The sequence below is a fragment of the Hypanus sabinus genome, chromosome 10 (assembly GCF_030144855.1).
Source record: "Hypanus sabinus isolate sHypSab1 chromosome 10, sHypSab1.hap1, whole genome shotgun sequence".
NCBI classification, from domain to species: Eukaryota; Metazoa; Chordata; class Chondrichthyes; order Myliobatiformes; family Dasyatidae; genus Hypanus; species Hypanus sabinus.
Window position 1 is genome coordinate 71,921,523 of NC_082715.1, and position 12,114 is coordinate 71,933,636.

At 40.5% G+C, this 12,114-nt stretch overlaps 1 protein-coding gene across 1 annotated transcript in view; it reads left to right on the forward strand.

Annotated features, from left to right (window-relative positions):
- The window catches only part of LOC132400744 (CUB and sushi domain-containing protein 1-like), a 2,029,389-nt gene that overhangs the window by 1,775,991 nt on the left and 241,284 nt on the right, over positions 1–12,114 (forward strand). Inside the window, exon 41 of the mRNA XM_059982042.1 lies at positions 7,073–7,282. Within this exon, the coding sequence (XP_059838025.1) occupies positions 7,073–7,282 (210 nt within the window). The remainder of the gene's footprint in view (positions 1–7,072; positions 7,283–12,114) is intronic.

Consider the following 12,114-nt stretch of genomic DNA (forward strand, 5'->3'; position numbering starts at 1 on the left):
TAAATCTGGTGACATGGTTCTTGAGGCTCTTTGCTGACGCAACAGCAAGAAGAGAGCATGGCCTTGATGGTGAGGGTCCTTGATGATGGATGCTGCTTTCTTGTGGGAGTGCTTTCAATATCACCTTCTTTGATATTGAGAAAGGAAAAATATAACAGCATATCCAGTTCATTAATTGTGTGAAATCCCAAAACAGCATCAAATTGCATCAATTGGTTTTGTTTAATAATTTCAATGGAGAGATGAAATTGTTTTATTAAGATAAGTTCTTTTACACAGGGTGTAGAACAAGTTATTTTAAAATATTCTTTCCATTTGAATGATTTAAAAAAAGTAATTTGACCTCCAGTGTTGGGAGATGAGCTGCTGGTGAGGTTTAATGTGTGATGGATCTGGTTGAAGAAGCCTTGCAATCTCACGCAAGACTTCACAACATCAGATAGTTGATTAAATAAAAGCACTGTGGTAGAATCCTAATCAATGATGAGGAATATTCACTTCAGTGTTAGGTTCTTTTGAATAAAAGCTATCAGGATATATCCTTGAGATGACTGAAATTTAAAGCATTTACATGGAGCACTGCCACAAGAAAGCAGCATTCATCATCAGGGACTCCAACCATCTTGTCTATGCTCTCTTCTTCCTCTTGCCTTTGGAAGGGAGGTACAAGAACTTTAGGTTGCACTCCATCAGGTTCAGAAATGGTTAACCCTGTTCAACCGTCGGCCACCTGAACTTTACTCATCTCAGCACTGAACTAATACCACAAAAAAATAGATTCACTTTCAAGGACACTACATCTCTGTATTATTTGTTTACTTTTTTATTATTTGCAAGGTATGTCTTTTGCACATTGGTTATTTGTCAGTGTTTGTTATTTATAGTTTTTTTTCATAAATTATATTGTATTTCTTTGGTTTCCTGTAATACGTCTGCAAGAAAGTGAATCTCAGGGTAGTTTATTATGATATATACAATATGTACATAGAAAATAAATTTACTTTGAACTTGAAACTTTGAACATTGTGAGCATATCGAAGTAAATTGTCAGTAGAGAACTGATCACTGAAGAACTAAAAGGATTGATATGAGGGACAGATCAAATGGACAGCCAGTCTTTTTCCCCAGGGTGGAAATGGCTGATATATATTAATGTGATTGGACGAAGTATAGAGAGGATGTAAGAGGTAGCTTTTATTACTCAAGGAGTGGTTAGTGTGTGGATTGTTCTGCCAGGTTTGGTGGTAGAGGCAGATATTTTGGGGACATGAAGGGACTCTTACATTGGCACATGGATGACAGAATAATGGAGTGCTGTGTGTTAGAGAACTTTTAGATTAAAAGGTTGGCACAACATTGTGGGCTGAAGAATCTGTACTGTGTTGTGATGCTCAATGTTCTCTCTTCCTGCTGTCTGACACTCCCTTAGCAGTGCATCCACAATGTCAGTTCCACTGCATAACTTTGCAGTGATTTTGACTTTATACCTTCAGCTGCCTTACCCAAGGTCTCTGGAATCCCCGACCCTCTACCGCCTCTGATTCTCAGTTTTGATTGAGGTTCACTAAGATGCTGCCTGGATTACAGGGCAAGAGTGAGAAGGAACGAGTGAAAAAACTTGAATTGTTTCCTCCTGAGAGGCACAGACTAAGGGGAAACCTGATAGAATTTTAAAAGTTATTATGTGCATATCTAGAGTAGACAGCCGGTATCTTTTTCCCAGAGTAAAATATTTAATAGTGGGGGGATGTACCTAAGGTCAGAGGATTGTGTATATGTGTGAGTGGATGGATTGTAGGTAGCTATAGGGCTTGTTTTGGTATTGCTGTTCTGTTTTCTTGTGTCTTGTGCTGCACTGATGAACATTCTGGGCAGGCTGTGTTGGCACCAGAGTGCATAGTGAAACTTGTGGGCTGCCCCCATCACATCCTTAGTGATGTTCCTTGTTAAAGCAAGCGACATATGTCTCTGTATGCTCCAATGTACATGAAATATATAATTGTGAATCTGAATCTAAATCTAAGGAGAGAGTAGTTAAGTTCAAAGGAGATATGCATGGCAGGATGTTCTTACACAGTGTTGGGTGCCTGGAATGCACTGCCAGGGGTGCCAATGGAGACAGATATGACAGGAGCATTTAGGAGGCTCTTAGAATTATATAAAAATTTAATTTAATGATGGAAGCACATAAGTGTGCTTAGAATGAATTGAATTGACTTGATTTCTTACATTCTTCACATATATGATGAGTAAAAATCTTTACATTACATTTCCAACTAAATGTGCAATGTGCAATCGTAGTAATTTATAAATAGAAGAGTCAATGTAACATAGAATAAACTCAAATCAGCGTTAGTTAATCATTCTGATGGCCTGGTTGAAGAAGCTGTCCTGGAGCCTTTGGTCCTGGCTTTTATGCTACGGTACCGTTTCCCAGAGGGTAGCAGCTGGAATAGATTGTGGTTGGGATGACTTGAGTCCCCAGTAATCTACGGGCCCCTTTTACACACCTGTCCTTGTAAGTGTCCTGAACTATGGGGAGTTCACAACTACAGATGTGCTGGGCTGTCCGCACCACTCTGCAGAATCATGCAACACTATGATGGTACAGTTCCCATACCAGGCAGTGATACAGCCAGTCAGGAAGCTCTCAGTTGTGACCCTGTAGAAGGTTCTTAGGATTTGGGGGCCCATACAAAACTTCCTCAACCGTCTGAGGTGAAAGAGGCACTGTTGTGCCTTTTTCACCACACAGCTGGTCTGTACAGACCACGTGAGATCCTCAGTGAAGTGGATGCTGAGGAATTTAAAGCTGTTAACCCTCTCAGCCCCAGATTCAATGATGTCAGTGGGGATTAGCTCATCTCCATTCCTCCTGTAATCCACAACCAGCTGCTTTGTTTTTGTGACATTGAGGGAGAGGTTGTTATCTTGACACCACTATGTCAGAGAGATGACTCCCTGTAGACCACCTCATTATTGTTTGAGATAAGGCCAATCAATGTAGTGTTGTCGGCAAATTTAATTAGCAGATTAGAGCTGTGGGTGGCAACACAGTCATGGATATACAGTGAGTAAGGGAGGGCACTTAGTACACAACCCCAAGGGGCTCCTGTGTTGAGGGATATTGTCTTCATGTAGGCAGGAGGGAATAGTTTAAGTTTGTGTCACTGTCAAAATTAGTTCAGCACAACATGGTGGGCTGAAGGGCGTATTCCTGTGCTGTAGAGTCAAATAGCCCACCCAGATCATAGCCCTCCATTTCACTCCCCTCCATGTACCTATCCAAATTTCTCCTAAATGTTGAAATTGAACCCCACCCACAACTTGCGCTGACAGAGAAGAAGATCCCCCTTTCATCCTTAACCCATCACCTCTAGTTGCAGTCTCACCCAACCTCAGTGGAAAAAACTTGATTGTATTCACCCAATCTAACCCCTCACAATTTTATATACCTCTATCAAATCTTCTCTCATTCTCCTGCACTGCAGTGAACAAAGTCGTAACCTATTCAATTTTTCCTCATAACTCAGGTCCTCAAGTCTGGGTGACATCTTGTAAATGTTCTCTGTACTCTTTCAATCTTATTGATATCTTTCCTGTAGGTAGGTGACCAGAACTGGATGGTTCTAAGTGTAACTCCATGAAACCTTCCTCTGTGATGCTTGGTTTCAATTTTTGATTCTTTTTTACACATGTGTTTGTTTTTAATGCACGAATGTACGTTGTGGTAGAACACAATTTACTATGTCTGTAATTAAGAAGTTTAAATTCAGACCTAACCTCATTAGGCGAGTGAAATACCTTCAAAAAAAAACTTCCACTTTCCCCATCGCCACACTTGTGATTACCTCTCAGCATTATTCATTTCTTGCTGGTGCACCAGGGAAGCAAAGTGTGTTTGTTCTCCACACTGAACATTACTAAGACTGTCTGCTGAAGCTCAAAATGATGTCAATTGATTCTCAAATTCAGTGGCTCCTATGGAGAAATGATAGCATGCCTGCTGGAGGAAGCCATCTCTGTGTCAGAAAACGCATCATTTATCTCAGTGAGTGAGTGTTTTTATATTAAAACCCAGAGTCAAACATCAATGAACCACGTTTCCCTCTCTTATTTTGTGAATATCACAAAGCACAGCTCATCAAAAGCAGCGGTGTTTTCCTGATGAATTTGTGCATCATTTGCTGTAGACTGCAATCTATTACAAGGTATGATTATGGGCTCTGTGTTAAACCTTCCTTAAATGGTCAGGTGAGGGGATAGTGGTCAGGGCTAGCAATACTCTCCCTCACATTGCTAGGCTCTGTTACTTTAACAACGCAGAGTATCAGAGCCCTCTCTCACTATACGAAGTTAAGTTTGTTATCTTCCACTGGTAGCATTATAGTACCAGTAACATTATACGGTTTACTTCTTCACTTGTGTCGTAAATGCACCTTATGCTGACTGTCAATCTTCTGGAATATATTTTATAATATGTTATTTGTGGTAATATTACTTCATAAGTTGTGTGTGAGTTGTGTACTTTGATCTGGAGGAATATTGCTTCATTGTACACAGTAAAGTGACAATAAAATTGAACTTGATCTGTACAAGTATGTGTATGCACTGGTACAAAATAAAAAGTTACTTTCAGCAACCTCACAGGCAAATAGCATCAGATAAGCAGAATTCACCAGAAAAACATAAACCAACAGTGTCTGAGGATGTGTTGGGGGCACAAGTGTAGACTGTTGTTTGCCCATCATTCCCAGATGACAAGTAGGTTTGAGAGTCCTGCATTTGCTGAAACTGTTACACTTTATTCTGTACCCTGTTTTACCTTTTCCTTTGTACTGCCTCTGTGTGGGTAGGAAGTAGTCAGCACAGTAGTGTAGCGGTTAGCATTGATATTATAGTACCAGTAATTGGGATTCAATTCCCACAGCTTTCTGTAAGGAGTTTGTACACTGTGCCCATGACCTTGTGGGTTTACTCTGGTGACTCTGGTTTTTCCCACATTCCAAAGACTTACAGGTTAATAAGTTTATTGGTCACTTGGGTGTAAATGGGTGGTTTTGGCTCATTGGCTGGAGGGGACAGTTACTGAGCTGTATCTCCAAATAAAATAAAGAAAAATAATTGCTCACTTCAATCCTGCAGGAGCTAGTTCAGGAAACCAGTTCACAAAATGGTGGCCGCAAGAGCAGTCTCACTAAACAACAGCCTTCATTTCTTCTACCATATGTCAAGATCTACAATATATGAAGAATCAGAATTGGGATCAGGTTTATTATCTCTGTCATATGTCATGAAATTTGCTGTAATGCAGCTGCAGAACATTGCAAAGTCATAAAAAAATATAAGTTACAGCAGGAAACATGAAAAATGCATAAATAGTGCAAAAACGGAGCAAAATAATAAGGTAATGGACAGTTCAGAAACTTGATTACTGAGGGGAAGAAGCTCTTCCTAAAACATTGCATGTGTGTCTTCAGGCTCCTGTACCTCCTCCCTGATGATAGTAATGAGGGCATGTCCCAGATGTTGAGGGTCCTTAATGATGGATGTTGTCTTCTTGAGGCATCACTTTTGAAAGATGGTGAGGACACTAGTGTCCACAATGGAGCTGACTGTGTTTACCACCCTCTGTAAATTTTTGCAGTCCTGTGCACAGATGCCTTTGCATCAGATATGATACAACTAGACAGATTGCACTCCACCATGCATCTGGGGACATTTGTTTATCTACTCGTACACAATCCTTGACTTGTTGCAGCACACCGTTTTGCAGAGTTTTAATTTCTTAAACACCGTTTAGTGCACATGTTGATATCTTAACTCAGTCCCCCTCCCCCCCCACCAAAAGTGACATGGCCTGGAACCACTCATTGAGTAGCTAATATCTTAGGTGTGACATGAAAGTGTAGTGGTGAGCACAATTGCTCTAAAACCCAAGTTGTAATTTTGGGGTTTGACTCCTACCACTGTCTGTAAGGAGTTTGTATGTACTTCACGTGACCACATGGATTTCCTCCAGATGCTCCGATTTCCTGCAACGTTCCAAAAGACATACGGGTAGGGGTTTGTGTGTTGTGGACATACCGTGCTGACATAAGAAGCATAGTGACATTTGTGGATTTCCCAGCACAATACTCGCTGATTTGTTTTGATGCAACTGACTCATTTCACTGTATGTTTCGATGTACACGTGACAAATAAAGCTGGTGTTCAATCTCTTTTACAACTTCCACCTGTTTGCATCCAAAGAATTTAGATCTTGATTTCCCAACTACAGCTTACTGACTTGTGAATCAGTTATCTAACATCAAGCATTTTATATTAATTGTCAGAAATTGCCGACATACAAAATTTGACTATTTGCAGTGTTTTTTCATAATTATTAGATGAAAAGGCATAGGAGCAGAATTAGGCCATTCGGCACTTCGAGTCAAATCTGCAATTCTATCATGGTTAATTTATTTTCCCTCTCAACCCCATTCTCCTGCTTTTTCCCCATAAACTTTGATGCCCTTGCTAATCAAGAACCCATAACCTCTGCTTTAAATACGTATAATGACTCAGTCTCCACAGCCATCTGTAGCAATAAATTCCACAGATCCACTACCTTCTTGCTAAAGAAAATCCCCCTCATTTCTGTTCTAAAGGGACCTTACTCTACTCTGATGCTGTATCCTTTGTTCCTGGACTCCCCCACTGTTAAGAAACTTCCTCTTCACATCCGCTCTACCTTAGCCTTTCAATATTCAATAGGTTTCAATGACATCAGCCTCACTCTTCTAAACTCCAGCAATGACAGGCCTAGTCCATCAAACACTCCTCACATGTTAACCCTTTTATTTCTGGAATCATTCTCGTGAGCCTCCTCTGAACCTTTCAGTTATTTTGTGTTACGATGTTGGAATCTCCCCTTGAATCTGATGGAGAGATTAAGTTGTTGGTATCTATCAAAAGAACACGCTGTATAACGATTATCAGGCTGAGATGCAATTGTTTTATTTTCTTTATTTCTATCTGTGATCATGGTCATGTTTTATAGTATGTCATGGTCATGTTTCCACCAACACAGGTGCTGAGATTCAGTTTCTGAATTTTTCAACTGAAGCCAATCATGATTTCTTGGAGATTCGAAATGGACCAGGTGACACCAGCTCTTTGATCGGACAGTTCAGTGGAGTGGATCTCCCACCTGCTCTGCTCAGCACGACTCATGACACAATCATCCACTTCTACAGCGATCACTCAGAGAACAAACAAGGGTTTAAGCTCATCTACCAAGGTAGGAATCTTATTGTCCAAACGCTGTTCAGCAAACAAATCTGCAAGGGCTGAAATTTATGTTCTTTAAAAGTATTTTAAGGGCCAGAAGTAGGGCAGAGATTGACAGCTTGTTTGCTTTTTTTAATTTAATGATTTGCTTTATTTGTCACATATACTTTGAAACATAGTGAGATGCGTTGCTTGTGGCATGAATGTGCTGTTGACGGATGTCACCATGCTCCCAGCGCCAACATGGCGTTCCCACAACTTACTAACCCTAACCTTGTACACCGTTAGAATATGGATGAAAACTGAAGCATCAGGAAGAAAGCCCTGTCGTCAAGGATAGAACATAGAACCCTCTCATATGCTGCAGTAGGAATTGAACCCCAGATGATGATCACTGGCACTGTAAAGTGTTCTGCTAACTACTACAATAAAAGTGAAATAAACTCACAGCAAGAACTCCTTAAAGGCACTCCAATGAACTTGATAGAAATTTCAACATCACTATTTATTCTGCAAAAGTAGAATAAATAAAAAAAAATCTTCCAAATTACAAATCCCTGAGAGATTATTTGCAAGGATTCATGACCTCCACAGACTTTATTAAAATAAAACTGATAAATATATAAAAGGTATGAAAACTGTGATTTTCAATAAGACCATAAGACATAGGAATAGAATTAGGCCATTTAGCCCATCAAGTCTGTTCAGCTATTCCATCATAGTTGATTTATTATCCCTTTCAATTCTATTCTCTTACCTTCTCCCCATAACTTTTGACACCCTTACTAATTTAGAACCTATCAACCTGAGCATTGACTGTAACCAGTGACTTGGTTTCTACAATGTCTGTACCAATGACTTCCACAGACTCATCACCCTCTGGCTAAAGACATTCCTCCTCATCTCTGTTCTAAAGGGATATCCTTGTGTTATGAGGCTGCACCCTCTAGTCCTAGACTCCCCTTCTATAGGAAACATCCTTTCCACATCAACTCTATCTAGGCCTTTCAATATTTGATTGGTTTCAATGAGATTCCCCTTCATTCTTCTAAACTCTGTGGGTACCAGCCCAAAACCATCAAATGTTCCTCGTACATTAAACATTTCATTTATAGAACTATCCTTGTGAACCTCCTCTGTACTCTCTCCACTGCCAGCACATCCTTACTTAGATATGGGGCCCAAAACTGCTCACAATACTCCAGATGTGGTCTGATCAATGCCTGGTAAGGCCTCAGCATTACATCTTTGCTTTTATGTTCAAGTCTTCTCAAAATGACTGATAACTAATAAGCAACACTAAATAATAAGCAACCAATGAAAACTTCTGGAGCGCTAAGAAGAGAAATTTAATGTTATTTGGCAGCTTCCAAATCGGGTGTTCATGGGTGTAAATTGAACTCCACACGTAAGTGACAATACTGATATCCCCAAGCAAGAGTGACGTAACTGTCATCACTGGAAAAGTGTTGTCGTTCTTTTGAGGCTGGAGCCCTGTTGATTTTCTTTGGTGGTTGTTCTGTCTTCAAGGCAATTTTATAACAAAGAGGTTGAGAGTTCTCATCAGGATTGCCAACAATTAACTATCATTCGACATGGTTAAAAACATATTATCTGACCATTGTCTGATGATGCTCGTGGTAGACTCCTTCGTGCAAGTCAGCTACCATATTTCCTGCTTGATATTAGCAATAAGAACCTATCTAACAATTTCCTTGATCCCCCTACAATAGGCTGGAGTAACCATAGCATTAAGGCATGAACTGTTAAGATGAGAAACAGTTTCTTCCCCAAGGCCATAAGACTCCTGATCTCACCATCCAAGCCTCATCATACATGAATTGCCAGTAGAATCTGCTTTCTAACATGTGTCATAAATGCACCTTATTATTTGTTAATGTACTGGTGTTAATAGTGTATTATGTGTGTGAGTTTTATCTACACTACCTTGATCTGCACCGTGGTCCAGAGGAATGTGTTTCTTTTGCTGGTATACATGTGTATTGTTGAATGACAATAACTTGAACTTGAGAATGATAGTGGCAATAAAATACTTTTAGACAATTTATTAAAGATTAGATCAGTTTTATTTGTCACATGCACATTGAAGCATATAGAGTCCACATCTACCACCCCACCAGCCTCTGCGTTCAGCACATAATTCTCCAAAACTTCCGCCACCTCCAAATGGATCCCACCACCAAACACATCTTTCCCTCCCCACCATTTTCTGATTTCTGCAGGGATTGCTGCCTATGCAACTCCATTGTCCATTTATCCCTCCTCACTGATCTCCCTCTTGGCACTTATCCTTGCAAGTGGAACAAGTGCAACATCTGCCCCTACACCTCCACCCTCACCACCATCCAGGGGCCTAAATAGTCCTTCCAGGTGAGGCAACACTTCACCTGTGAGTCTCTTGGGGTCGCAGACTGTGTTCGGTGCTCCCAGTGTGGCCTATTGTATATCAGTGAGACCGTTTTGCTGAGAGTTAATGCTCCATCTGCCAGAACATGCAGGATCTCCCAGTGGCCACCCATTTTAATTCCAATTCCCATTCCCATTCTGATATGTTCGACCATGGCCTTCTCCACTGCCGGGATTAGGCCACAGTTAGCTTGGAGGAACAACAACTTCAACCTGACGGCATGAATATTGATTTCTCAAGATCTGGTAATGCCTCCCCCCCCACCCCATGTTCACCATTTCCCATCCCCTTAAGCCTCTCTCATGTTATCTCCTTGCCCGCCCATCGCTTTTCTCTGTTGCTCCTTCCCCCCCCCCCACCCCCGTTTTCTTTCTTTCAGGGCCTTCTGTCTGTTTCCCCAATCAATTTCCAGCTTTTGCTTCACCTCTCCCACTCCAGGTTTTACCTATCGCCTGGCGTTTCTCGTCTCTTCCCCCCCATCTTTCAAACCTACTCCTCACCTTTTTTTTCTCCAGTTCTGCCGGTAAAAGAAGGGTAATACTGTTGATAATTGGTATCATCAGAAATCCACTGTGGTGAAAGCAAGGTATAAGAATAGATACCATTCCGAGAGGCACCGCAGTAAAGTAGAGGGTAGAGTGATACTATTACAGCTTGGGACATCATAGTTCAGATTTCAGTTCCAGTGTCCTCTGTAAGAAAGCTTGTATGTTGCTTTCCTGTGTGTGCATGGGTTTCCTCTGAGTGCTCTGGTTTCCTCCTACTGGGCTAACCTACCAGTCAATAGGTAATTGGTCATTGTAAATTGTCTTGTTAAAATCAGTCGGTTGCTAGGCAGTGCGGTTTGTTGGGCTAGACTAAATAATCTCTAAATAAATAAAAACAGTAAAACCAGGCAATTGTATTTTAAATTATCGTATTGAATCTAGGAGAAGGAAATATAGTGAAACTTATTAATCAGAGAGAGGGAGTAGAAGATGCCAAAAGCCTAAACCAAAAGGAATTGTCCATGATTAACACAAGAGATTCTGTAAATGCTTGAAATCCAGAGCAGCACACACAAAATGCTGGAAGAACTCAACAAGTCAGACAGCATCTATGGAGAGAGATGAACAGTTGACATTTCAGATCAATGAAGGGTTTTAGCCTGGAATGTCAACTGTTTATTCTCCTCCATAGATGCTGCCTGACATGCTGAGATCCTTTAGTATTTTGTCTGTGTTGCTCTGGATTTCAAGCACTTGCAGAATCTCTTGAATGTAGTAACAGATGGGAGTTATTTAGCTTTCATTTATATTGAGACTGAGCTGGATCAGAAGTGGCACAGAAGCACAGTTAGTGCAATGATTTACAGTACCAGCTATAAGACTGGAGTTTGGTTGCTGCCATTGTCTGTGAGGGATTTTTTTTATTAAACAGAATATACTTTATTCAAAAATAAAATTATGTACAATAAACCATTCAATGACTCTCAATCCTTTGTACATTCCAAAAGATGTACGCTCAGGGCCAGTGCTGCGTTAGCGTCAGAAGCATGGTGACACTTGCCGGCTGCACAGCACATTTAACGATGCAAATGGCACATTTCAATGTTCATGCGACAAATAAAGCTTATCGTATTCATAGCTCCTCTTCTCTGACTCAAGGGGCAATGGGGAAAGAAGCTGTCTGGCCCATTGGGTTAATGTGACTCATTTGAAGAATGATCTAGTAAGACCTACTGCCAAATTCTTTTCATTTTTCACAGTAACTCACTTCTCCTTCAGATATTAAAGGCTCGTAGAGAAGTTTGCCTAACCTGCAATCATTACTTTTACATTGTTCCCTATGATAAGAATGGAATGAATTCTTGGAGCATGAACTGTAGTTGTCAATAATGTCTTTTCCATGGACCTTTAGTCCCTTGTCCTTATCTTTCTGATGGCTTACAAGCTGAGAAAATTTGTATGTATTTTTCAATGTTAGGTCCCTTAATCTGCCAGTGGATTTTGCCTATTTTCCTGTCTTAGGTTCAAAGAACACAACAGCACAGAAGCATGCCCCTTCAGCCCATCTAGTCCATGCTGAGCTGTTATTCTGTTGAGTCCCACCTGGTACTCCTGCCATTGGGAAGGAGGTCCAGGAGCCACAGATCCCACATCTCCAGATTCAGGAACACTTGTTACCCTTCAACCATCAGGTTGTTGAACCAGAGTTGATAACTTCATTCATCACAACACTTAGCTGATTCCACAACCTTATTGAGTCATGTTCAAAGACCCTATAACTCGTGTTTTTAATGTTACCTATTTCTTTCCTTCTTTCTCTCTTTACTATTATTAGACTTTTTTATATATTTGCACAGTTTGTCTTCTGCAAATTGGTTTTTAACTTTGTGTATAGTTTTGCATTGATTTCACCACATCAATTTGTTC